Here is a 25,955-nt window from a genome sequence, read left to right as displayed (position 1 = left end):
TCATTCAAAATTATATATACGTATGCACCTATCAGCTACAGCATTAAAACCACTGGCAGGTGAAGTGAATAACATTGATCATCTCATTCCAATGGCAGCTGTCAAGGGATGGGATATATTTGGCAGCAAGTGAACAGTCGGTTCTTGAAGCTGATGTGTGGGACTGGGTCAGAGCATCTCCAAAACGACAGGTCTTGTGGGGTGTTCCCGGTATGCAGTGGTTAGTGCCGACCAAATGTGGTCCAAGGAAGGACAACCGATGAACTGGCGACAGGTCATGGGCGCCCATGCGCTCATTGATGCGTCTTTGGAGCGAAGTCCAGCCCGTCTGGTCCGATACCATGGAAGAGCTATTGTAGCACAAAATGCTGAAAAGGTTCATGCTGGATATGATAGAAAGGTGTCAAAACACACAGTGCATCACAGCTTGCTGTGTATGGGGCTGCGTAGCTGCAGACCGGTCAGGGTGCCTATGCTGACCCCTGTCCACCGCAGAAAGCACCTACAATGGGCACGTGAGTGTCAAAACTGGACCATGGAGCCATGGAAGAAGGTGGCCTGGTCTGATGAATCACGTTTTATTTTACATAATATGGATGGCCAGGTGTGTGTGCATCTATAATCCGGGGGAAGATATGGCACCAGGATGTACTATAGGAAGAAGGCAAGCCGACAGAGACAGTTTGATGCTCTGGGCAATGTTCTGCTGGAAACCTTGGGTCCTGGCATTCATGTGGATGTTACTTTGTTTCTTTTGACATCTCTTCATGATGGTATTCCCTGATGGCAGTGGCCTCTTTCAGCAGGATAATGTGCCCTGCCACACTGCAAAAAGTGCTCTGGAATGGTTTGAAGAACATGACAAAGAGTACAAGGTGTTGACTTGGCCTCCGATCAAGCATCTGTGGGATGGGACAACAAGCCCAGTCCATGGGGACCCCACCTCGAAACTTACAGGACTTAAAGGATCTGCTGCTAACGACTTGGTGCCAGACACCACAGGACACCTTCAGAGGTCTTGTGCAGTCACTGTCTCGACAGGTCAGAGCTGTTTTTGTGGCACGAGGGGGCCTAGACAATATTAGGCAGGTGGTTTTAATGTTGTGCCTGATCGGTGTATATATCTTTTTTCACCAACATATCAGTATCAATATCAATTTTACTTTAGGCTAAATTACAATCTGCCCACCCGATCTATTTGAAACGACCATGAGCAAACCCTCCTTTAGAGGGCAAAACAAGAAATGTTGGCAAAACTTGAGATTTGAGGTCATGTCCTGCCAATTTGCCAATAAGGTATCCTTCTAGTCTAGAAGCAAGCACTTCATTGTGGCGAAAGTGTACTTTTATAAAAGTGCTCGGATTAAGCTACTGTAAACTCAGACCCAGTTAAAACCTCGGCCGTAACAGGCCCTGTTCTGTCTTACAATGTATTTTTGTTGTCATGTAGCATTTTTAGTTTGGAAGGTTTGGAAGAAAGGTTCTCACTCCATCATGGTGCGCTACTGTAATTAAACATCAGCCGTGACAGAGATCAGTCACTGGTCAGCTTCCCATTTCTATTTTCATTTCTAAGACTTCACGTCCCACAGATAGATCAGGAAACTCCATCCTCTGAGCCAAAAATACCATCGGCATTACATGACAAGAGTGCTAGCTAGATGTAAATTCAGACGCACAGGTCCAAGGTTTGTCCATTATATCTCAGGGCAGATAAAATATAACACATTTCAGATGATAATGTTCTTGCCTTGCATGTTTGTGTGTGTGGAAGAGATATAGTGGCAGCTTGTATAAAACCCATAAAAGTTTCAGCCTCCAACGTTTGGGAGTCAATTTCCTAACTTTTTGTTGTGTTGTTTGTGTGATTGTGTACCAGCCATCATTTGGGAGTCATTTTGGGGTATGTTGTTCTGCACTTTGCACTTTTACATCACTGTCGTAAAACTTGTGTCCGAAAATAATTTATTTTATCCGACAAATTAGAACCTTATCACGTTCCAAAATCACTCTACATTCCAACGCAAATATAATGTACACCTAGGTCACAGGGCCCCTTGCACAGACCGTTTCAGCGAGCACTCAGTCCACTGCTCACCCGGAGCCTCTCTCCCCGAGCCGTGGGGAGAGAGGGCGCCCGCATCGGCCCTCCGCTACCAGTGTAGGTACCAGATGTGCTCGGCCCAGCAGATCGTTTCACATGCGCGAGTCAGAGAGTGAAACAAACCCTGTGGTGCAATGAAAGTGAGGGCCGGCGTGTGCCGGCTGAGGTGCCAGACGCACCACTGGCCCGTCTCATCATCATCCGCGCTGTCAGGGAGGTGGAGGGGCTATGTTTTTATGAGCATAATTTAAAAAAGTAATTGCCAGAGCAAAACATCAAGGAAATGACATAGTGCTGTAAAGTGTAACACACTTTTCCTGCGGTTTTCCTGCACACAGAAGTTACATAGTGCAATAACAAGCATTTGGGTGGGTGGGTGGGAATGGAAGAGGTGCCATATTCGCCATATTACAAGTCAGTGTACCATCAAAATGATTCTGAAGCTGTTATTTTAAGGTAAAAAAAAGTAACATAGTGTTGCTTTAACTGTCCTGGATGCATTCAGATCATTTACAGCACCACCTGCTGGTTAAGCATGTGAAGTGTGGTGTAATCCTCGAAAGAATTGAGTGTCATCTGAACTCTTACTTGCTTGTAGCTAATTACAAGTGAAAGTATTTAGCAAATAAATTAACTAAACATGAGTAAAATATGACTATACCCCTATACCTCAGGAATCAGTTACTTTGTTGTTACATCTACCAAGACTACAAGTGTGTTAAACACAGTATTATGTGTAGATAAGTCTGTATAGAAATAAAGAGACAGAAAAATGTCAACATACAGAAAAATATTTTCTCAATTACCAAAACTAAAAAAAAAAAAAGTAGTCTTAATTTATATTTTAACGTCTTCACAAGAACACTAAAACATTACGTAAATTCATATCAAAAGAAAGAAAGATTGTCTATTTTTATGTTTTTTGATTTGGAATGCTATATTTCAGAAGTTATCCTGAAACGAATATTCCCATTCTCTCTCTCTCTCTCTCTCTCTCTCTCTCTCTCTCTCTCTCTCGCTCTCTCTCTCTCTCTTGCTCTCTCTCTCTCTCTCTCTCTCTCTTTCTATCTCTCCCTCTCCAGCTGCCCAACATGTTTAGTAATGTTCGCTCCACCATCCTATCCCTGATGATTGGTTCTTACGCCTCCTCAGCAGTCACCTTCCCTGGCGTCAAGGTGCTGAAACACACATACACACACACCCACACACACACATGCGCGTAAATGAATACATCAAAAGTGATAATACATAGCGCAGTGAAAGAATATATAATATTCATCAATGAAAGAAAATTCTGTCTTTCTTTCTGTAGTTGATCTACGACCTGGGCGTGTCGTTCCGTGTCATCATGTGGGTGTGGTCAGGAATGGCCTGCCTGGTCTTTCTCAACTGCTTCTTAAACTGGCCTGTAGAACCCTTCCCAGCGCCTGAGGAAATCAGATACACGTTCGTAGGAAGGCACACACACACACACACACACACACACACACACACACACACATTTACATTACTTCAGTAAAAAGTTATTTTGTAGTGTCGTTAACGATCATGGCACTCTCTTTATCTCTCCCTCTCTTTATTGTTTGTGTTACCCGACGACAGGAAAAAGGTGAAGCTGAGCGGGGTGGTGATGGAGGACCAGGTGACGGGGGAGAAGTGCTACACCCACGTGGCCATGGTGGAGGAAACGGTGGCCCCCAAGCAGCCGGAGGAGTCCACCTCCGACCCCAGTGGAGGGCAGGGTGTGTAAATACCACAGGCAATGGCAAAGTCACAAGGGACTATAACAAGCTGATTTCTGACGCATTATCATTTATGTGTCAGTGCTGCATCTTGACTAATGGCAGTTGCTGAAATATTGTTCCAGTTCCTAACACATGTTGACGGCACATGTTGACGCCCATTTGCATCGGAAGCAGAGACCCTGCACACTGCTAGACCCTCACCCCTTATTTTCCTTGACTTGTCTGCTGCATTTGATACAGTCAACCACCAAATCCTCCTTTCCATCCTCTCTGGACTCTGCATTTCATCATCTGCACTTTCCTTGTTTGCAGCTGACTCAAATAATCGCTCCTACAAGGTCATTCTCTGTCCCTCAGGGCTCAATCTTGGGGCCCTCGCTGTTCTCCCTCGACACCTGATCCCTTGGCTCCGGAATTAACCCCCCATGGCTTCTCCACTACTATGCAGATGACACATTTTATCTCTCAAGGGGGAACCTACACACACTCAAATTGAAAGACACATTTTTGCCTGTCTCAAAGATATCAGATGTCTGTGCACCTCCTCAAGCTCAATCTTTATAAGACTGAATTTCTCTTTCTCCCTGGGAACAATTGCCTTTACTCAAACCTTTCTGTTTCTATTCAAAACACTGCTGTTTGGCCCTCCCTGACTTACGCAGCACAACTCCATGTCCAGACACTGGTCATCTCCAAGTTAGACTAATGCAAATCTCCTCTGGCTGGGCTTTATGTCTGCACCATCAGACACAAATTGCTGCAGTTCCTCCAACGTTCAACCAACTGAAACTGTCCCAGTCAAGTCATCCCCCTCGCTCGGGCTCTTCACTGGCTACCTAGTTCTGCTTGCATCAAATTTAAGAAATCGGATACTGGGCGATACATCAATCCGCCGCTCCTTATCTTCGAAAATTGGTCAGATTCCAAACTCCCAGTCATTCATTCTGCTCCACTACAGTGTCTCAGAAGTCGCTCCCAGTCAAAACTGTTCTCATCCTTGGCAATGTAATGATGGAGCAAGCTTCTACCTAGTGTCAGGATGGCTGAATCACTATCCATCTAGAGTTTGTTTGACTGATGGCAAATACACCTATACTGAGACACTTTTGACAAAAGTGTTAAATATGCTAAATATGTGATTTCAGTATGTAAGTCAGGGAATTGTAGTTAAACAACCAGTTGAACGGTACAAGCGCTTAAACTTTTTGTGCAGGTTCTGTTCCACTCTTTCATTCCGTGTGCTCCCCCATCTTCCTGTGGAGTCTCATCACCATGGCGATGACCCAGTTGAGGCTCATCTTCTTTATGGGTGCCATGAACAAGATGTTGGAGTTCCTCGCCACCAAAAACAATCCACACCGTGAGTGCTCACTTCTCCCTCTCACATACAAGCATGTTAAATCTATTCCAGTGGTCTTCACCCAGAGTTCCGCGGCCCTTAGGGGGTCCGTGGCGATACTGCAGGGGGTCCACCAATTTTTTAAAATGTCAAAATTATTTTAGTGAAATATAAAAAAAATATTTTAGACAAAAAAATCATGTTGAACTCCAACCATTAACACTAGAAAAGCTGCCGTTTATTTCAGTAATCAGCTGAAAGCGAGCGGATTCGCAGCTTCTGATGTTATGGTGCGTTCAATAACCTCAGATTTTTTATATATATAATATAGATAATATACTGTGTCTGACAGACATAACTGGTGCATGCTGAAGTTCAATAAAACACATGGTAATTAGTTTGTATTATTGTGTTGATATTAAACAGTGTATAAAACCCTATTTTAGATTCGCAAAATCTTTATTTTATTTGTGCAACCAGAGAAAAGGCATATTTCTCTGTTATTTCTATACACAGGCCATTTAAGACCTATCTTAAAAAAACAACTAAAATACTACTGTACCTATAGTCAAAACTGGACTAGATTGTTAAAAAAGACCTAAACAGCATTTCAAACCATATTTCAGATTTGTGACATCTTTATTATATTTGTGAAAACAAGAAAAAGGTAGATTTCACTGTATTTTTTACACAAAGACCACACACGTTTCTACTAACAGTCTACTAATGGAACTAAACTTACAGAAATAAATCTTAATCTAAAATAAAAACACACAGGAACCTTAAGCACCATAACTGAGTATATAAATTGATTAACAATGCATTAGATATATAATATGTTATTATAAGCCAGGCTGAAAAAATAAACACAAATTGTTAATACTATACTGCTCTGTTTCTCTATCCACCAAGGTAGACCCCTGCTCTGTGGATAGTGAAAATCACAAAATGATCATTTGCGTCTAATAATTAAAAAATATGGACGTCACTACATAAAACAAGCAATGAATTCATATTTTCAGACTGAATCGTTCAGTACAGGACTGTTGGCTTTGGCACACAATGTTTACCAAACAAACTATGTAATTACAGTGTTGCCTCAACAACAGTAATTGAGTGTTGCTTGAGTGTAGTATACTTGGTTAACAATGAGATTGTGATTCTCAATCTGATTTCAGTTTCTGAAGATATGGTGACAGAGGCTGAGGAGCAAGGTGAGACTTGCATACATGTCTGTCTACGTTTCTTACTGTACCCATCTCTCGCAATCTATCTACCCCTCAACACGATGACCTCTATGAATGAGCACTCTTGTCAGTGTCTCTCTCATTTCTCTTTCCCTTTCTCTCCACCTGTCTTCTTGTGCACCTCACTAACTCTGTCCTTCCATGTCCATCTGCTCCATTCCTCTCCTCCAGTGAGCTTCTACTCCTCCATCTTCGGCACGCTCCAGCTGCTGTGTCTGATAACCTGCCCTCTGATTGGCTACATCATGGACTGGAGGATAAAGCAGTGTGAGGAGGACAATGTGAGCTCCCTCGCAGAGAAGAGGTATGAAAAAAGGGATTCGGGTTGGGGGGGGTCTTGACTAGCATGTGGCTGTAAATTGATAGATTCATGACATGATATGATATGATATGATATGATAGATTTCTCCCTTATATTTCTCCCCTTCAGCCAATTAGGTTTCCCCAAGAGGGACAGGAAGATCCAGAAGCTGACCAATGCCATCAGAGCCTTCATCTTCACCAATATACTCCTGGTCGCCTTCGGAATTATTTCCTTGATTGACAATTTGCCTATACAGGTTGGAAAAAATAAATAATAATCTCTACCTCTCTCTCTCTCTCTCTCTCTCTCTCTCTCTCTCTCTCTCTCTCTCTTCTTTCTTTCTCACTCAGTCACTCACTCACTCTTTATTTAAACCCCACACCCCACACTCAACCAGGTGCTGTCGTTTGTGCTCCATACTGTGGTGAGAGGGTTTATCCACTCCTGTTGCGGGGGTCTCTACGCTGCTGTGTGAGTACTCTACCACCTGAAACTGGGACAGTGGTACACACTATACATCTTAGAACACACACACACACACACACACACACACACACACACACACACACACACATTTAAATAGCTTACTAAATTGCTATTTTAAGATAAACGTGCATACCAAACAAGCAGTGTAAGAAAAAGTTCACCCCTTAGCAGCAGAATTGGTCAAGCGGGTTAAAGTTCCCTCTAGTGCCACTATTGTCAAAGTTGCCGACCTAGGGGGTACGCAAAATAAATCTACTCTAACATTTACCATCTGCAACCTTCTGCGACCTTCTGAGACAGCGATTGCAGTCTCAGTACCAAAAATAAATGCATGCATCCTAGTGTAATAACAGAATAACATTATGACAAGGTCTGATATGTAAGGGATTATGTTAATGGAATATCACTTAGTCTACAAAATAACCGACAGTGTGTGAATCATGCAGGGTTGTTAAATCCAAATCCAAGTCTGATATCTATTGAGTACGAGTCAAGTCTGAGACTAAAATCCGTCAAGTCTGTGTTGAGTCTCAAATATACTAACATTTTCTCTCTCTCATGCAATACTGTATTCTATATCTGTGCAGGGTGAAATTAATTAATTTTGCTGGTCTTAATATTCTAACAGACACAGCTTGGTGCAACTTAGAAACATCATCAGTGATGTGACCTGGGATCATCGGGTGTTTCAGGTCTTTCAACATCATACACCCTCCCCCAGGCGACCCAGCCGGGGTGATCAGTTCCCGGCTTGTGTCTAAGTAGCATGTGTCCACGGATCACACCGCTTGATCCACAGCCATCTGGATGTGGATCTCCTTTTCTGCAGCGTCTGTGATGTATCTGATGGCTCTTCTGTTGTGCAGTCCCTTCACTCCCAGCATCTTCAGTGCTCTGAAGAGTGACTGGCTGACGAAACCTCTGTACCCAACCTCGATGGGGTTGCACCGGGTCCGCCATCCCCTGCTTCGGCACTCGCCTGCCAGCTTGTCATATTTGGCCCTCTTCCTCTCAAAGGCCTCTTCCATCCGGTCTTCCCAGGGGACAGTCAACTCCAGCAGGACCACTTGCCTTGTAGTTTCTGACACCAGGACCATGTCTGGCCTGAGTGTGGTCGCTGCAATGTTTTCCGGGAACTTGAGCTGTCTCCCAAGGTCAACCTTCAGGGTCCAGTCCCGTGCTGTTGCCAGCAGACCTACTGCTTGGCTCGGGCGCTGCTGCGGCTTCTCCCCAGCTTTAACAAAGGCGATGGACTGCCCAGCTGGTTGCTGCTGCCTGCTGCACGAGATGGCTGTGCTGATGACCTCTGCGATCCCCCTCAACACCTGGTCATGGCGCCATCGATAGCGCCCCTCTCCCAGGGCTCTTGGGCAGCAGCTCAAGATGTGCTCCAGAGATCCTCCTCTCTGGCAGAGCGAACACAGTGGAGTATCTGCCAAGCCCCAACGGAAGAGGTTGGACGGGCTGGGGAGGGCATCGTAGACCGACTGGACAAGGAACTTTATGCGGTGTGGCTCAAACTTCCAGAGGTCTGACCACGAGATCTTCTGGGCCGCTTCCTGCTCCCATCGGGTCCGCGCCCCCTGCTGTCGCATCCCCACTGTCCTACTGCAGCAAGCTTCCTCCACCCCTTCACAGTCCTCTTCCTGGATCATCTGGCATGTCTCTTTCCCCTGGACCTTGTTGTATCAAGGTCTCGGGTTGCTGCCGAGCCCTGCCCATCCGGATGTCACTTCTCCAACAAGCTCATTGTGACACAGTCATGACTCAGCCTGGTCGACAGCCTCATGAGCCTTCCACTTCCTGCCAGTTCTCACTTCTATGCCAGCTGAGGAGACTTTGCTGTCACTGGAGTCTCTGTATAGCAGCACCTCTCTTGCCCGGGTCACACTCTTCTGCCAGACTACTGAAGGGCAGTTTCAGCTTGTTCCTCCTGTACAAGGTGATGCTGCTGAGGCTTCGTGGTAGGCCCAACCACTTCCACAGAAAACTGCTGACCTTCCTCTTGAAGTGCTCAACAGTGGTCGGTGGCACATCATAGACCAGCAGTGGCCAGAGAAGTCGTGGCAAGATGCCATATTGGTAGATGCAGGCTTTGGCCTTCCTGGCAGACCTGACTTGTCCACTGCTGTCAGCCATGTTCCCAACCAGTCTGTGGTTTCTCTGAGTGCCGCGGTGTCCCTCAAGGTGCAGTCATAGATCTTGCCCAAGCTCTTAACTGGCTTCTCTCCGACCGATGGGATCTGGGTGTCTCCTATGAAGAAGTGGAACCGGTCAGTGACCTTTCCCTTCCTCACAACCAGGGACCTGGACTTGGCTGGCTTGAGGTCCATCCGGCCCCAGCTGATGAGACGCTCAAGCACTAGGAGGATCCATCTACAGCCCGGGACAGATGTTGTGGTCACTGTCAGATCGTCCATGAATGCCCTGATAGGGGGCTGCCGCATACCTGACTTGGTGATTGGGCCTCTGCACTCCACCTCTGCTGACATCCCCAGCGTGTTCATGGCTAAGGCGAACAGTATCACAGAGATGGTGCATCCGATGATAGTGCCCTTCTCGAGCCGAAGAAATGCAGATGTTTTTTCTCCAGAGGTGATTCTCAAACCGAAGCAGCTGTAATTGTCCAGTATGAGGTCCTTGATCTTGCCTGGAACGTGATGTCGGTCAACTGAGGTTTCCACCAGCTTGTGAGGGATCGACCCATCGGCATTTGCAAGGTCAAGCCAGAGGACCGCCAGATCTCTTTTGCCTTCACGTGCCTTCCGGATCAGCTGGGTGATAACCCCTGTATGCTCAATGCATCACAGAGGTGTCGATGTAGGTATTCCTCAGGAGGAACTCCGTCATGCGTCGGGCAACAATACTAAAGAATAACTTGCCCTCGACACTAAGGAGTGAGATGACCCTGAACTGCTCGATGGTGCTTGAGCTCTCCTCCTTTGGAATCCATACACCCTCTGTGTGTTGCCACTGCTGTGCCACCTTCCCCCTCCTCCAGATGACCTTGATGAGCTTGCACAGTCGCTTCAAGAGTCTGGGGCACCTCTTTTACACGACATTTGGCACTCCACTAGGGCCTGGCGCTGAGCTGGTTCGAGCAGCTTTGACAACCTCCTCAACTTCTCTCAAAGTTGGATCCTTGATGTTAAATGTCAAGCTGGGTTCCGGCGGGGTTATCAAAGTCCTACATGGCCCAAGATTTTGTTCTCTTGCACTGTCACTGTAGGTGGAGCTGAGGTAGTTGTTTACCTCGTCTTCAGTGCAGGCAAGTTGGCCACTTCTCTTCTGCCCGAGGATCTTCTTGGTGAATCCAAAGGGATTTGTGAGGAAAGCAACACGTCTCCTGGCTCTCTCCTTGCCCCTCCTCCAATGCCAATCAGCTCGGTGGAGGATAGTGAGCTGCTTCCGGAGGATATTACGGAGTTCAGCCAGACCAGCCTTTTCCTCCTCTCCTGCCTTCTTGTACTGACGTCCGAGGAGTCTGAGCTCACGCCGTAGCTGGCTGATCTTGATTTCCCGTCGGTTTGATTCACCTGGACCTTTGGTTGACCGTTGTTCATTTGTGCCAAACCTTTCAGCGCCAATGCTGACGATCATTGTAGATATTGTCCGCAACTTCTAGTCTGCATCCCCCCTCGTAGTAGCTTCAAACGCTTGGTCGACATTCACATCAAACTGGAGCCACTCTCTCTCCTTATTGGCAGCAGGCCACTTGACCCGGCGATGTTCTGAGTGCTTAACTTGGGGTAGGACTAGTGGGGCATGGAGGGTCTGTGCATTGTGGGGTGACTCCGAGCCTGGCTCCTCCTGTGTCTCACCAGGTACTGGACCTGTGCGTTGCCCCATCTGCTTCCCTGTCAAGAATTTCATTTTGGCCTGGTGGATCTTCAGGCCATGCCGGTTCTTGCAGACTTTGCCACATATACAAACTGCACTCATCGTCGTCATTCCGTTACCATGGGTCATTGCCTGTATATCAGTGCTATTGGTGTGTTCATCCACCTCCCCTCTCAGGCACCCCTCGGGGTATACTTCATTAGGGTTTTCCGTAGCTTGTTTGTGGGTGCTCCCTCTTGGGAGCAGCAGTTTGGGCTGCTAACCCTCCCTGCCCCGGTTACTGTCTTTCCAGTCGTCTGCTGTCTCTCCAGCTGTCGCCAATATGTTCATGGTAGTCAAGTCAAGTCAAGTCACACTTTATTTATAGAGCGCATTTCATACCAGGGCAACACAATGCGCTTTACAAAGAAATACAAAAAAGAAAGAGAACGTAGTTGTTGCACTAATGTCTCTGTCGCAATGTAGCTTGTGTTATTCTCCCTTGTAAGTCGCTTTGGATAAAAGCGTCTGCTAAATTACTAAATGTAATGATGTAAATGTAGTTGTCAGCCAGTCATTACAAAAGAATGCCCCTGAAACAACAACAACAACAACAAAGTCATCCAGCCTGTTCCCAGAAGTCACTGGCTTAGCCAGATTGAACAGTTCTAACAGACACCGCTTGGTGCAACTTAGATACGAATATAATATATGCATATAGAAGATATGATCTACCTTATCTACGGTAAATCCTTCCCAAGAGAGGTGGGTAGGTACCTGCACCACGACACTACTAGACTCAACTTTTCAACAATTTATATAAACATAAGTGTTGCAGTGTGCAATTTCCAATCACTATTCAAAGCATCGGACTGAGTATTTGTCCTATTCAGGTAGAAAATTACTAATAGCTTGTTTGATGGTGTTTCCCTCCTCCAGCTATCCAGCCAACCACTTTGGTACACTGACAGGCATGCAGTCTCTGGTCAGTGCCTTGTTCGCACTTCTCCAACAGCCTCTCTTCATACTGATGGTTGGACACCTCCATGGAGACCCTTACTGGGTAAGGATCCTGGCACACACACACACACACACACACGCACACACGCACACACACAGACACACACACACACACACACACACACACACAGAAAAACATACACTTATACATGCAGCTGATCATTCTCCTGTCATCACAGTCTCCTGTCATCACACCGGGCTGCCGAGGTACCTACCCTCTGATGCTCTCGGTGTGCGGGGCGCTCGTCGCTGGGGGTCGGGGTGTGGGTGGGGGTAGCGTCTGCCGTCATCTGTTCTGTAGTCCGCATGCTTGGCGACTGGGGGCTGACCAGGGGCCTGATCGACATGGTGGAGGCGCATGGTGGAGGCGCATGGTGGAGGCGCATGGCGGACGCTCTGCGCCCTTGGCTGATAGCTGTAGGTTGCCACCAGGTACAAGAGGTGGGTGCACTGGGGCGCGGTTGGGTCCAGGGGGAGGGGGTCTGCGTGGTTGCTCCCTGGCCTGCTGCACCCCAGGATCGATCCAGTCGCGACTCGCCTATCTCTCCCAGTGCCAAAACTCATACTCAGCACATACACCACACAATAGGTCATGGGCTTGTGGGATGGGCGGGGTGCAAGCTATGTGGGTGGGGATGCTGCGGGTATCTGCCATCTTGCCTGTGACGCTCCTGCCCCAGCGCCTGTCCCAAAATTTTAATCCCACTCACATTAGCTTAGATCACATACACTGGCACACCAATCCTACTCTGAACAACACTCCATCAGACCAGGGTCTGCGGGACAGGAGGGGTGCGAGTCATTCGGGTTCGACTTGCCTGAAGGACTCGCACCCCCAACCCCGCAATTTTAACTGCAATTACCAACAGCACACATTGAGCACTGGGGGGGGGTCGGTGTGGAGACGTGGTTGGCTGGGGGGCGGTCGGGTGACCCCCCTCCCGGCCTGGCTAAAGGCCTGACGGCTTGCGCCTGGGGGCTTGGGATGTGCTGCAACCTGGCGGGGCTGCGGAGAGCGCCGCCGGGTGCCTTCTGGGGCCCCTGGGGGGACTGCTTGCTCTTGTCGGTGTAGGTTGGGGTGTGGGGGCCGGCTGTTGGCCTTTTGCTTCTGCGGCGTGGCTTCTCTGCGGCGGGCACCCTGGGGGCTGGGGGTGGCGGAGGGCCTGTATACCTGGCGTCCTGCTGGCATCACCAGGGGTGGGGTTGTAACATCGAGGTGCCCCGCACTGGACACACGCCGCTACGTGTATGGGCACTTGTCACTCACGCCAGGCGGGGCGTCTGGTCGGCTGCGGTGGGGCAGGCCTCCCCCTTGTGCGGGGCGTGGGTGGGCATGGGGGTCCTGCCGGCTCGCCCGTGGGGCGGGCGGCTTGGGTGGGGTGTCAGTCTGTCGCCGTGGGGCCCGGATCTGGGCCCGCGGTCCGTGCCTTGCGCACATGGCCCGGGTTCTGTTACGGCAGCTGCGCCTTGTTCCTGCACCCGGGGGTTGGTTGTATGTGTGCGCCCCTGGGGTGCAGGGTCTCATCGTGCTCCCTGGGACTGGGTCATGCTCCTCGGAGCTGGGCGTGGGGTTGCTCCACGGCCCTCTGGCTTCTCTGGGGGCCCGGGGGTCTTCTGTGGCCGCAAGGCAGGGTACCCAGGGCTTTCCTGCGGCCGTAGGGTGTCCACGGGGCTGCGGAGTTCGGGGGGTTTCGGGGCCCCTTCCGCTGCTTGAAGGCGCCACGACATAATACCAACCTTCTACACCAATACCAATGGGGATAAGTCATGTACACTCACCGGTGGACATCTTACACACACATACACACACACACACACACACACACACACACACACACACACACACTGACACACACACACACACAAACCACCACACCTGCTTCGAGTGCACCCCAGCACCCTACTGGTTGATTGATGATGATGATTAAATAATTAATAAAGAGTTGCATTGCAGGTTGAGAACTTGAACTCCACTTGCAGACTAACTCTGTCCTGAATGCATTGGCATACCAATACTATGTGTTGTATGCCCAGCATGCTGACAGCACAGGTTAAAAAAAAAAAAAAAAAACATGCAGCTGACACCACTCTCCCCCAATGAACAGATCAATTTAGGCCTTCTTATCTTCTCGCTGACCGGCTTCCTGCTGCCTGGCTACCTGCTGTATCACCGTAGAAACTTGTCCATTGAGAAGAAGGAGCGTTACAGGCTGGCCGCCGACCGATTAGCCCAGGAGAAAACTCCTCTGAACCAGCCGGAGGCCGGTGAAGCAAAGAGCGTCGCTAACGGTGGCCATGCAAAAGGCTCCTTGGCGAACGGACACATGGCGTAGATCGAGAATCAGGTTGGTATTTCTCAGGAAGACGATTGAAAGCATCGGACGGTTGTAAAAAAGTTGGATTCACACACAAGCACGACAGATTCAGTTATCTAGGTACACATTCAAAAGGTAAACTGTACCGGCCTGATTCCAGTTAGATAAGCAGATCAACGGTGGAATTTAGACAAACATAACAAGATTAATAACACAGCTATTTGTAACAGGGTGGAAACTCATTAGCTCGAACCACTATTAAAATTACTGGGAAAGGACACTAAATGTTCATCAAGGTCCAACATCAAGAGGATCCTCAACTGACAACTGCCAAAACCAAATTGCACTCTTTGTGTACTGTGTGTGTTAGTATGTCATTGTCATTGCTATATTTTTATTAGTTTGCCTACATTTTGTTGTCGGTGGCGGTTCTTTGTCATTGCACTTTTTTTCCACTTGAAATGTTGTGAATGTGTGTTATTGTCTGAAGGACTTTTCTCAGCCAATCACAGGCCAGGTTTGGAGGTGGCTCATAAAGGAGGAGAACCTATATGCCCAGACCATAGACTTCTATTTAATTTAATTTCGATTTTTTTTTTTTTTCTTCTTCATTTTTAGTTTCTGTGCTGGCACAACATCATTTGTAATACAAAATAATGTAGGGTCTGTTGAATATATGGACGGCTGAGCAATTACTTTAGGAAGATCCATCTGATGAATGGATGGATGACACAAGAAAGGGATGGAAGAGGAATTTTTACCGTCAAGCTACTGTAGATAGTTAGTTGCTATCTGGGGGGCTATGTTTAATCGTAAAGAGATTAATTCAATTATTGAATGATATATCAGTGCAATGCTTGTTTGTGCATGCCAATAAAATGTGCAATCTGTTTAGGTTAAAGTACCTTGATTATTCAGGGAAGTTGGAGGGGGAAAAAGATGATTATGCAGCCTTAGAGGATAGGTTTGCTATTTTTCAATCATGTTTTTTAAAAGGCTTAAAAAATTGCCCCATTCGACTGCATTTCAGCACAGTGCTGCGCCGTGCACAGAAGCTGCAGCAGAGTGGTAAGTTTCTAAATAGTAAAGCGCTCAGCAAGGTTGTGCGATGAACAGTTATAAATGATGAGAAGCAACAATAGGTCTAGGTTGGAAAATCGCAAACCTATCCTTCAATACTAAAATACAGTTAGTGAGGATACCACTGCTTAAAACTGCCCAAAAAGGGTAGTGCTGATTGGGGTTCAAATCCAATTTGGGGCATTTATGTACATACAACTTTGTATATTAAGAGCCTGTCAAGGGCAGGTGTGTAAAGACTTCATAGACAGTAAAAAAAAAAAATCTTGCTGTTTGTATTTTATTTTACATCTGCAGGATTGTATCCCTTGTAATATATTTTGTAATCTACCGGTATATTGTTATATTTAAGTGTTTCATTGTAAAATGAATTATCTGCATAAACATGACATCAGATTAAATGAATATGGCAGTTTTGGGGGAAAAAAACAAATATGAAGTTGTTAAGGACTTTGCTCCCTCTGATCACTTGCCAATATTTAGAAAATTTTAAAAGAAATGTCTGAAATTCATAAAAAGGCAGGGCATCAGAGTTTGATAAAGACGGAAATTCAATTAAACTATTGCTGTTATTGCACAATAATAATTAAAAACAAACATCTATGCTAAAGCATGGTTTAGGGTATATTCTGAATTAAAATCAGAATGAATTGTGTTGGAAATGTTGACTTTTTCTTTTTGTAGAATAGATGGATAGAACATCAGAAATGACTCACGGGTCAATATGACAGTTTGAGCTGAATGTGTAATTTTGGTTTTATTTATTTTGCCGTGCTTTTGCTGTGTATAAATGTTAAGAAAAACAAAATAAGTAAATTTGATTGTCTGAAATGTTTCATGTTTGTGTTTATTTATTCAACTTCACCCCAAGTGAACTGAATCGAATGCCTTTGATTTCTCTGATTATTTTGACTCAGTTATTGCATACTTGAATTATATTGTGAAGGAACTGACTTAAAAATTCCATTTTGCATTATCTTTGGACAGAAGAGACACATAAAACAAGGTCTTCGAAAATTACATTTGAAATATATTTTTATGTCATTTTTCTGTCCATGCAAAAAATATTCAAATGCAAATATATAATCTACCAGCAAATTCCAATTTGGGATTCCGATGTACACGGCCGTGTAATGTTTCCCTAGCCTGGCATCGCCACACCAATTCGCAAATGGGTATTAGTCTGGAATCTCTCAATTCATTTTTAATTTCGGGGCAGACAAAAATGTCTGTGGACGCAATTGGATAAACCTGCAACAAATCAGAACAAGTGAGTTGGTCAATTAAACTTTTATCAAACCCTGTCAGAAGTACGGTAAACACATATTTCTTATCAACAAAAGCTTTTTTTTTATATATATATACCGTCCTGTTTGTTTAATACAGCACTTTCGTGATAGCGGATTTGACAAGACGTTCCAAATCAGCGGCAGCCATCTTGGTAAGGTGACCCAACGGCGATGGTGAATTCAACAGACCGTCCCACGTTAGCGGCAGACATCTTGGTAAGGTGCGTCAACGGCGCCCTCTGCATCGTTAACGTATCAAACCGGTCCCATGTTAAATAAACGATTGTGATTGGCCCGTGGAAATGTGTTTGAACGGGGGGGTGGTCAGACGGCAGATTTGTATTGTTCCCAGGCTACTTTTCCCCCAAGTCGGAGGTCGGATTTTTCCGAGTGCTGATTTCGCTGGAATGCGGCATGACACAGAAGCACTTCTATTGGGCGGGCCGTGCCCGGGTTGAACCAATCACCGCTAAGCGCTTCGCCGCAAGTAACCAATCGGAATCGCTCCTCGGCCGTTCGTCCTCGATGACCTCCGTTTCTTCTTCCGCCTCTTTAAACGGCTCCTTCTATTCATTGGACAGACTCGAAACGCGAGCTAGCGGCTGTTCCACCCGCTCCCTCTCAGCTTGTTCGTTAGACAAATAGAAAATGGCGCTATTGACGCCTTTATTCGCGTTCCTGTACCATCTGCCGCAGGTGTACAAGTGGCTGCTGAAGCCGTACTATGTGGCATCGCTCTTCATGTCCGTCGCCTTTCTCGCGGTCCGCAAAACGCCCGGCATCTGCGACCACCTCACCACGCAGCGAGAGGACGGCAACCCCTGTGACTTCGACTGGGTCGGTGCCGAACCCCTCCACACTAGCGCGCACACACACACACACACACACACACACACACACACACACACACACACACACACACACACACACACACACACACGAGTTAAAATGTTTATATTCATGGTTGATGACAACGGGGCTGCACATAAGCTCCCTTTGTAATTGTCACATACGTCATACAAGTACGGCGCAAGTGCGAAATACAAGAAGAGCAAAATAGATGAATAAACATAACTAATCAAATTCTGTCGCTATGTATAAACTGTATGCAACAGCGTATATACCGTGTTTTTGGGGAATAATATAAAAATAACAATTTGGTTGCGGATCTTATTGCAAAATTTGTGTTTGCACGACACTTTGATGCAAGTAAATATATCATACATAGAGAAATATTGTGTTCATGTCATACCTTCAGTGGGTTTTTTTACGTTGTAGTTGTATACTCACAGTTTTTAAGCCATTTTAATTATATTCTATATACGTTGCGCATTGTCCTGATTTGCTCCCATCACTCAAAAATAAAATTGAGTGCTGATTAAAGTTTAGATAATTACAGCTCATCTTACTGTCAAAGGTTTTTCTATGTGACCATAAAGTAAGTAAGTAAGTAAGTAAGTGTGTGTGTGTGTGTGTGTGTGTGTGTGTGTGTGCGCGCCTTCAAAAGGTCTCAGGGGGCCACCAGAAAATGATTACTAGTTAAAGTTAAAAATGTACAATAACTGTTTTAATCTTAATTTCACTGTTATCCCACAATAATATAAAGTATATATAGAATGGGTTTGACATTTTGAAGTAAATTATATTTAGATACCTACTTGTTCACTCTGTTCTCCTTTTAGAGGGAGGTGGAGATCCTCATGTTCCTCAGTGCCATCGTCATGATGAAGAACAGGAGAGCCAGTGAGTAAACGCATTTTCCTTTCATTTTGGCAGGGACACATAGTGTTACAATTTTTGTTGTTATCTCACACACAATAATTTAAAATAAATGCTGTTGATCTCACTTTGTATTCTGCTATTGTTTGTTTCTGGCTTGATGGGGGCCAACTTGACTCGACATAAAAAGATTAAATATACTGTTATATTTAGAAAAACTCCATGGGCTGGACCCCTAATAATATGATTTCCTTAACATTCTCAAGATAAACCTCTTGAATCTTAAGGAAATCACATACGAACGCGGGGTCCAGCCCTATGTTGTGGACCCTGCATTCGCATTGTGCAAGGTGCATGGTGTAGACTCCATCGATCTGTAATGTTTGCTCCAGGGAGTATCTGCGTTGGGTTAAGACAAGCTGACACAACACCCAGCTTTTCGTTTGATATTTTATCACTTTTGCCATTTTTGCATCTAACCCGGTGTCGTGTCCCTCCTTAATTTGTGGCATTCAACCCAGTTGTACTAGGGTTGGGTACTGAAACCCGGTGCCGGTATTGCACGTGGCAGTATGTCGGTGCCACTTAAATGCCTGAGCTGTTAATTGAAGTATTTGCCCCGATTTCGTATTTTCATCGTTATCGCGATGTGAACATGCGCGATAAACATATCGCCAAGGACTGCCTAAAACACAATGAATTAGACAAATCCTCTTTGGTTATTATTTATTTTTGTCCCAAAAGCTGATAAAGTTGATGAAATGTCTCTGAGGGGACATACAGTGTTTAATCCGTTTAAACGGAACTTCCACACAAAGTGATTTCCTTTCACAGAGACACCATGAGGCAGGACTCTGTGGACCTGCATTTATTTGGGGACAGAAGTGTTCTTATTTTTGGGATAAAGTAGTAACACGCAACAAGTGTATGGGCTCTCATCAGCGATCTCTCCGCCATGCATGGACAGGGCTCCTACATTACACATAATGCAATATCTTAAAGTGATAGGTCCGTCACTACCAGTTCTGTCCTGGAATTGTTTTTAAAAAGACAGACAAGGTTACAACAGACATTAGAGTTATTTGAAATTGCCATATTTTATCTATATTTTTATTTAATTATTTTAGTTGTTTTCCCCCAGATATTTTTTTTATTTCAAGAGATGTTTTTTGTTGTTTAGAAAAAATATTTTAAAGGAAGCTGGGAAATAAAACTAATACATTTCTCATAGTTGTGTCTTATTATTATTATTGTTATTATTTTTCATTTTAATTTATGTCATGTACAATTTGTTAAATAAAACCATTTTCTGAATAATTTATTTAATTTCTTTATTCAGTGGGCAAAGGCTATTCAATGATTGGTGTCTATGTTAGCAGTGTACCTATTAAAGCAGAAAGACATAGAAACTGTATAGCTAATGTACACACTTTAATATTTGTTTATTTATCACAATTCATATCATCCTCACCATCTTTAATGTCGTTGACCGTTGTTTTGTGCATTTTTTTTTTTACATTTTAAGTATCGGTTCAGGCACTGGTACCGTTTTAAAAGTATATTTTGAGCACCGGTATTGGGGGAAAAAACCCAAGCGATACTCAACCCTAGTTTTAACATACAGACTGTTGGATGTACGATTTACGATCATGCTTTCCATGGAACTCGGAAAATTGTTACCTGTATTAGTAATTCTGCGTGTCGCCAGGACTCTGAAAACTATAATTAGTCACAGAGAATCATCACCACGTCATTACATCAGTCCATGCTTTGTTCAATGAAAACTCGGAAAATTGTAACTTGTTTTAGTACTAATGCTGATGTAAAGATTGGCAACAGCACAAACTGATGCTACGTTCCGTGGGAACTCCAGCATTTGTAATTGGTGTCGATATGAAGTGATGGTGTGTTTCAGGGGAACTCTGAAAAGTGTAATTTGTATCTAACACGACTTACCTGTGTATTGCCTGCAGCTCTATCTGTTATTATTATTATTATCATCATTATACATATATCATATTAGCCATTTTCAAAAAATGGTGCAGCATCTAATAAATTGTATCTTATAATAAAATAAAATACAAAATAAAAATCCTGAGGGTCCTTTTTAATAATAACAGGCTTTCAGACAGTTTTCTCAAAGACGTATTTCGAAGAGGAGGTTTGTGAGTCGTTGAGTTCATTTTGAACTCTCCCTTTATGGATTTTGTGCCAGTTTGAAGCGTTCTTTTTCTCCTTCCTGTAATTCACTCGTCACCATGACCGGCACCGACTCTCATTTCCTGTGTTTTTTTTTAATTTGTTTGTTTGTTTGTTTGTTTGTTTATTTGTTTATTTATTTTAATTTATATGTCCTCTGTGTGTCAGTAACTGTGGAGCAGCACGTGGGGAACATCATCCTGTTCAGCAAGGTGGCCAACGTCCTCCTTTTCTTCAGACTGGACATCCGTATGGGCCTGCTCTACCTGACGCTCTGCATAGGTCAGAGGACTTAGTAGACTCAAATTACAAAACAAATACTTATATTTTCTTATACCTTTATACCTAGCTCCAGCCCTTGCCCCTAAACCCTAGCCCTAACCGATGTTGAATGTGTCACTCTGCAGTGTTTCTGATGACGTGCAAACCTCCTCTCTACATGGGACCCGAGTACATCAAGTACTTTAGTGACAAAACCATCGATGTAAGCCAAACCTATCACCACCCCACGCCCAAATTCTCTCCCTTTTGTAGCACCCAAGCCACCCATCTGTTTCCGTGTCTCTCTCTACAGGACGAGCTGGACAGGGACGGTCGCGTGACGTGGATCGTGGAGTTCTTTGCCAACTGGTCTCCCGAGTGCCAGTCCTTTGCCTCCGTGTACGCCGACCTTTCCCTTAAGTAAGAAAGACTGTACCCTTAACGCCCATTCCCGTTCTGTTTTTATCACCCCCCCTCACACCAATAACCTTGGCCTCTTTTTTTTAAAGGTACAACTGCGCTGGTCTCAAGTTTGGTAAAGTTGACATCGGACGATATGGTGAGGTCTCCAAAAAGTAAGTTCCCTGCGCTTTTCACATTCCTGTTGTTTAACACAATAGCTGTGCTTTCTCCTAGTACGCCCCTCCCCTCTCTCACCGTTATTTTGGTGCTCTCTCTGTCCAGGTACAAGGTGTCAACGTCTCCCCTCTCCAAGCAGCTGCCCTCTCTGGTTCTCTTCCAGGGTGGCAAAGAAGTGATGCGCCGCCCCCAGGTGGACAAAAAGTGCAGGGCGGTGTCCTGGAGCTTCACAGAGGTACGCTTATGAGGGGAGGAGAGCGATTGCCTTGGGAGGTTATTATTATTTGAGAGCGTTGTATTTTTGCCAACGTGTTGGAAAGTAGGAAGTTGTGCAGTGTGTACGTTCTTGAGCCATTTTACATTTTTTTTATGCTTTACTGTTGAAAAAACCTACCACTCTACTGCAGCTTGTCACTGTTTAAACGCAGTACAATATTAGTACAGCACAAATGTTTAAACCCCTCCGTGCTCGTACATAATGTCTCGGACCTGTTGACATTTGTTTTTGCAGGTTTCCATGTCAACTTGTAAAATGATTGCAAAGTTTTCCCCACGCTTGGCTTCATTCAGCCAGCTCCCAGAATGCAAATAGGTTGGAGGACCAACAAAGGCACATGGCTACTTGCCACATGGCCACTTGACACCCTACTGAATGGGAAAATCTCTGCATTGTTCTTGTGTTTATAGAGAATGTTGAACAGCGTCATCGACAAACAAAATCTTTGTTTTTCAAAAAGCTTTTATTTAACAGTATGAATATACATGTTTTATAAAAGTGTAATTATTTAGAAGTTTAAAAGTGCAGACTACACAACAAAATGCTGGTATCCGCACCTCTCTAGGGTTCCGAATTCCATTTCATTTCATCATCACATTCAGGTAGAAATCCGCTGTTTTAATTGTTCTCCAAGTCCGGGATAACGCCGATATCAGATTCGGGACGCTGTCGGGGAAGTATCATCGTGGAAAATGTAGTCCAGTATGAGCTGCTTACACTGACTAGGATCTATTGCACTGGTCAGATTAAGGTCCGCAATATGATTTAGAGCTTCCGCCACCCACTTCTCATAATCCATAACAACACGGAGATTAAAGTTTTCACAGACAAGTGAAACCTAAGGCTCATCGTCCTGCACTTTAACAATCTGTTCACGGAAGTGACTTCAGCTTTTCTTCTTCCTGGGTTAAGCCCCCAACACAACAATTTATCCAGGTGTGTGTTTAAAACTAGTACGATTTAAAGGTTGAACTCTATCAGAATGGTTTCACATTGTGACTTCACATCACATAGAATATGGAGGAATGATCTTCACCTGGATGGTCGCTTTAAAGGAAACGATTGATCGGTGTTGGCGCTGTTCAGTGTCTTGGCAAGTGAACTGTGTTTCCCTATGTACTCTAACAGGAATATTTAACTTGACAGTTTAACATTCATCTACTATTTATAAATCAGACTCTGTTTTTAAAATACGTCGAGAGATTTAAAAGAATAAAGAAACATGAATCTGGAAAAATCAAATTTTCCTTCTTGAAAGCTTTTTTAACTAATTTGGCGGCTTGTGGAGATTTTAGAAACACGTGACAATTCGGGAATCGGTGTGGTGGGACACATTTATCGCTGTTATTGCAGACAAGCAATTAAAGTTTCTCTTCAAAACCTTCCACCATTGTAGTTTGTTCAGAGTCTGCTGCAGACCTGCTCAACACATTCTGTTATACTGCCCCCGCTGGTCAGAAATTAATGCAACGCACATGACAACACAAGTTGTCATGTGCGCTGTATTCATTTCTGAATGTGTGCACAACCAACACCCCAAAGGAACACAAGATACGTAGGGCAGCCATCTTGCGTTCGCGTAGTTAGAAGCAAGTATATTAGGGCCTTAAGCCTTACAGAAATAAATCTTCTTTTCAAAAATGACGAAACTCACATTATAATAATGTCTTCCTGTATTTTTGAAAAACACATTTTGAATAATTCTACTTGTGCCCCGCCCCGCCCCCCTTGCCCGCCAGGAGAACATCATCAGGGAGTTCAACCTCAACGAGCTCTACCAGAAGTCCAAGAAGCTGAGCAAGGGCAAGGCCAGTCTCTGTGACGCTGCTGGCCTGTCCCAGTTCCCGCCCGTACCCGAGGAGGAGGAGGAGGAGCCCGAGCAGGAGGAGCTGGAATCCAAGAAGGACAAATGAAGACGAAGTTCACGACGGGATGGAAGTCACCTCCTGTTTTCCCCTTCCTCCCTATCCATGAGTCTGCCGCGTTGGCACGGCTTCTTCTGAGACGAGGGTTTAGAACTGTGTAACTCTGTAACCCACCACCCCTCTTACCTAAAACCTACTTACTAATTGGGGACACACATTTAGCCATTTTATTTTTTTAATCTGAAAATGTAGTGTATTCATGTTTGCATGGGGAAGAGTGAAGCTCATTCTGCGAAGCCACATTTTTACTGGTTAGCTGAAGTGCGCATGATTGTTTTTTTGATAAGGGAATCGTTGATGCCATATCCTGATTTAAAAAATGTTGTGTTTTGAATACATTTTAAAGTAACTTAATTTAGATTTATCAAATTTAAACTTTTTTTTATTTTACACTAACTTAAGTTGCAACTGTACAGGAAAGTAAATTATTTTTTGCGTCATCGAGCAGTTCCCAATTTCCACACTGCTGACAGGAGTTTCAATTTCAAGTCAGAAGTTATTCAGGAAATCGTTATTCAGAGTCACTATGATTACATCTCTTATTATTAGGCAGATCACTAATGTACGACCTTAGCCAACCTAATGATGTCAGTCACTTCACCTTCGTGTTCGCAGAAGCCTCGATGAAGCAAGGTCAGAAATTTCACACCACCTGCCGTTGATTGGATTAACCAATGATCAAACAGGAGCATGTTTTATTTGTGGGATTTCTTTATGATTACCTCTCTGGAGTGTAGTTCAACTGTATGTTGTTATATTGGAAGAACAGTTGTTTGAGATTGTTTTTGTTTTTCCCCCTCTCGCTGCCTTTGTGGAACAATTAGTCTCAGCAACCTCTACGTAACAAAACATTCACTGTAGGAGGTTTTCTGTTTCTAATTTGTGGATAGTGGGGTTTTTTTTAAAGGGGAAAAGTCACTCCATCCATTCCCTAACCTTTCATTTGTTGATATCCAGTTAACATTCCACTAAAATCCTTTTCTACCAGACTACAGCCCAGTTTAACACACCTAACAGTCTAATTTCTTGTTTTATTTTTTTCTATCATTTTCTACATATTTGTGTTAACACTGAATTATGTCAAGCTTTTACTTCACCATGCTGTATCTTTGTTTTGTTGCTCGACATACAAAATGTCCTTGATCTTTTTGAACTGCACTGATCGACACATTGTGTGAAAGCAACGACCTCGGTCCCACGTATGAGCGGAGGAAGACTAGTGGAAAACACCCCCCCCCCCCCATCCCGAGGAAATAAAACATTGTGCATATGAGAACCCTGTGACTCCTTCTTTGAAACTAACCGAGGAAATAGCGTTCAAGGGTTCATGCAATGCACAAGTGAGGACGCATAATCATTAGATTTTTTTTATTTTATTTTCATCAACCCTCAAACACACGCACGTACGACATCCACAAACGCACTCGCATACACAAAGCTTTACAGTACACTAATTTTGTTGCATCGAATTTGTAAAATCCATATCCCAGCCCTGTCATTACTAGCCGCTCCATGCGCCATCCCAAAAGGCTTCCCCGTTCACGGTGTCTGTCAAAGGGACATTGAAGTTTGGTAGACATTGGCCCGCGTCTTGTTCCAAACCTCGAGGAAAGGCCCTTACGTTCACTCAATTTTAACCGGCAGTTCCCATGGTCAATAGCTAACTATGTCTGTTTTGTGCTCTCCATCGACCGCAACAAAGTCTTAGAAAGCGCACTTCTGATGAAATAAAGCAAAGTGTAATGTTTGATGCAATTATTTAACCAAAGAAAAGCAAAAGACTCCACAGTACAATGCCAGATGTGAATTACCGATAGAGTGACTATTTTACTCCCTGGCTTAAAGGGCCTTTGAGCTAGCCTGCTCGCTTTGTTCACAGTCTCTACAATGCACCTGGAAAAATACTTAGGAACATACGCAGTCAAATGTTCTACAAAACTTCCATATCGCATTACCCCCCCTTCCTATCTGATCTGTTGTAATCAAAGGTCTGTAAGAATTGGCGTTCTGGAAGTTAAAGTAAATTTAAAAAATAGTTGAGACAATGGGAAATGAAGGGCTGGTTTTCCGATATATTATTGCCTCGGCTGAAAACCAATGGGAATGTTTCAATTACATGACTGGTCAGTCCTTCCTTGTAAGACAGGAACCAGATTTTTCCCTTTCGGGTAAAACATTTTTTATATATATATATATATATATATATATATATATATATATATATATATAAATAAAGTGCACCTCAAT

The 25,955-nt window shown here is 44.5% G+C and overlaps 2 protein-coding genes across 2 annotated transcripts in view; both read left to right on the top strand.

The window, feature by feature from the left end:
• slc43a1b (solute carrier family 43 member 1b) overlaps positions 1 to 16,294 on the top strand; it is a 40,472-nt gene extending 24,178 nt beyond the window's left edge. Inside the window, exons 6-15 of the mRNA XM_079999152.1 lie at positions 3,187 to 3,279; positions 3,417 to 3,550; positions 3,707 to 3,846; positions 5,063 to 5,209; positions 6,367 to 6,402; positions 6,607 to 6,739; positions 6,866 to 6,995; positions 7,137 to 7,210; positions 11,984 to 12,107; positions 14,170 to 16,294. Of these exons, the coding sequence (XP_079855278.1) occupies positions 3,187 to 3,279; positions 3,417 to 3,550; positions 3,707 to 3,846; positions 5,063 to 5,209; positions 6,367 to 6,402; positions 6,607 to 6,739; positions 6,866 to 6,995; positions 7,137 to 7,210; positions 11,984 to 12,107; positions 14,170 to 14,397 (1,239 nt within the window). The 3' untranslated portion in view covers positions 14,398 to 16,294. The remainder of the gene's footprint in view (positions 1 to 3,186; positions 3,280 to 3,416; positions 3,551 to 3,706; positions 3,847 to 5,062; positions 5,210 to 6,366; positions 6,403 to 6,606; positions 6,740 to 6,865; positions 6,996 to 7,136; positions 7,211 to 11,983; positions 12,108 to 14,169) is intronic.
• Positions 16,295 to 17,336: 1,042 nt separating this feature from the next.
• On the top strand, positions 17,337 to 24,984 carry tmx2b (thioredoxin-related transmembrane protein 2b). The gene is made up of 8 exons (XM_079999611.1): positions 17,337 to 17,585; positions 18,431 to 18,491; positions 20,835 to 20,948; positions 21,074 to 21,150; positions 21,241 to 21,347; positions 21,437 to 21,502; positions 21,612 to 21,741; positions 23,523 to 24,984. Exons 1-8 carry the CDS (start codon positions 17,397 to 17,399, stop codon positions 23,694 to 23,696), a joined length of 918 nt encoding a protein of 305 aa, XP_079855737.1. The 5' UTR covers positions 17,337 to 17,396; the 3' UTR covers positions 23,697 to 24,984.
• Positions 24,985 to 25,955: the final 971 nt, after the last annotated feature.

This window comes from Zeus faber, assembly GCF_960531495.2.
Source record: "Zeus faber genome assembly, chromosome: 4".
Lineage (NCBI taxonomy): Eukaryota > Metazoa > Chordata > Actinopteri > Zeiformes > Zeidae > Zeus > Zeus faber.
Note: the sequence above shows the minus strand (reverse complement) of the source record. Positions and strands in the feature narration are given on the sequence as shown.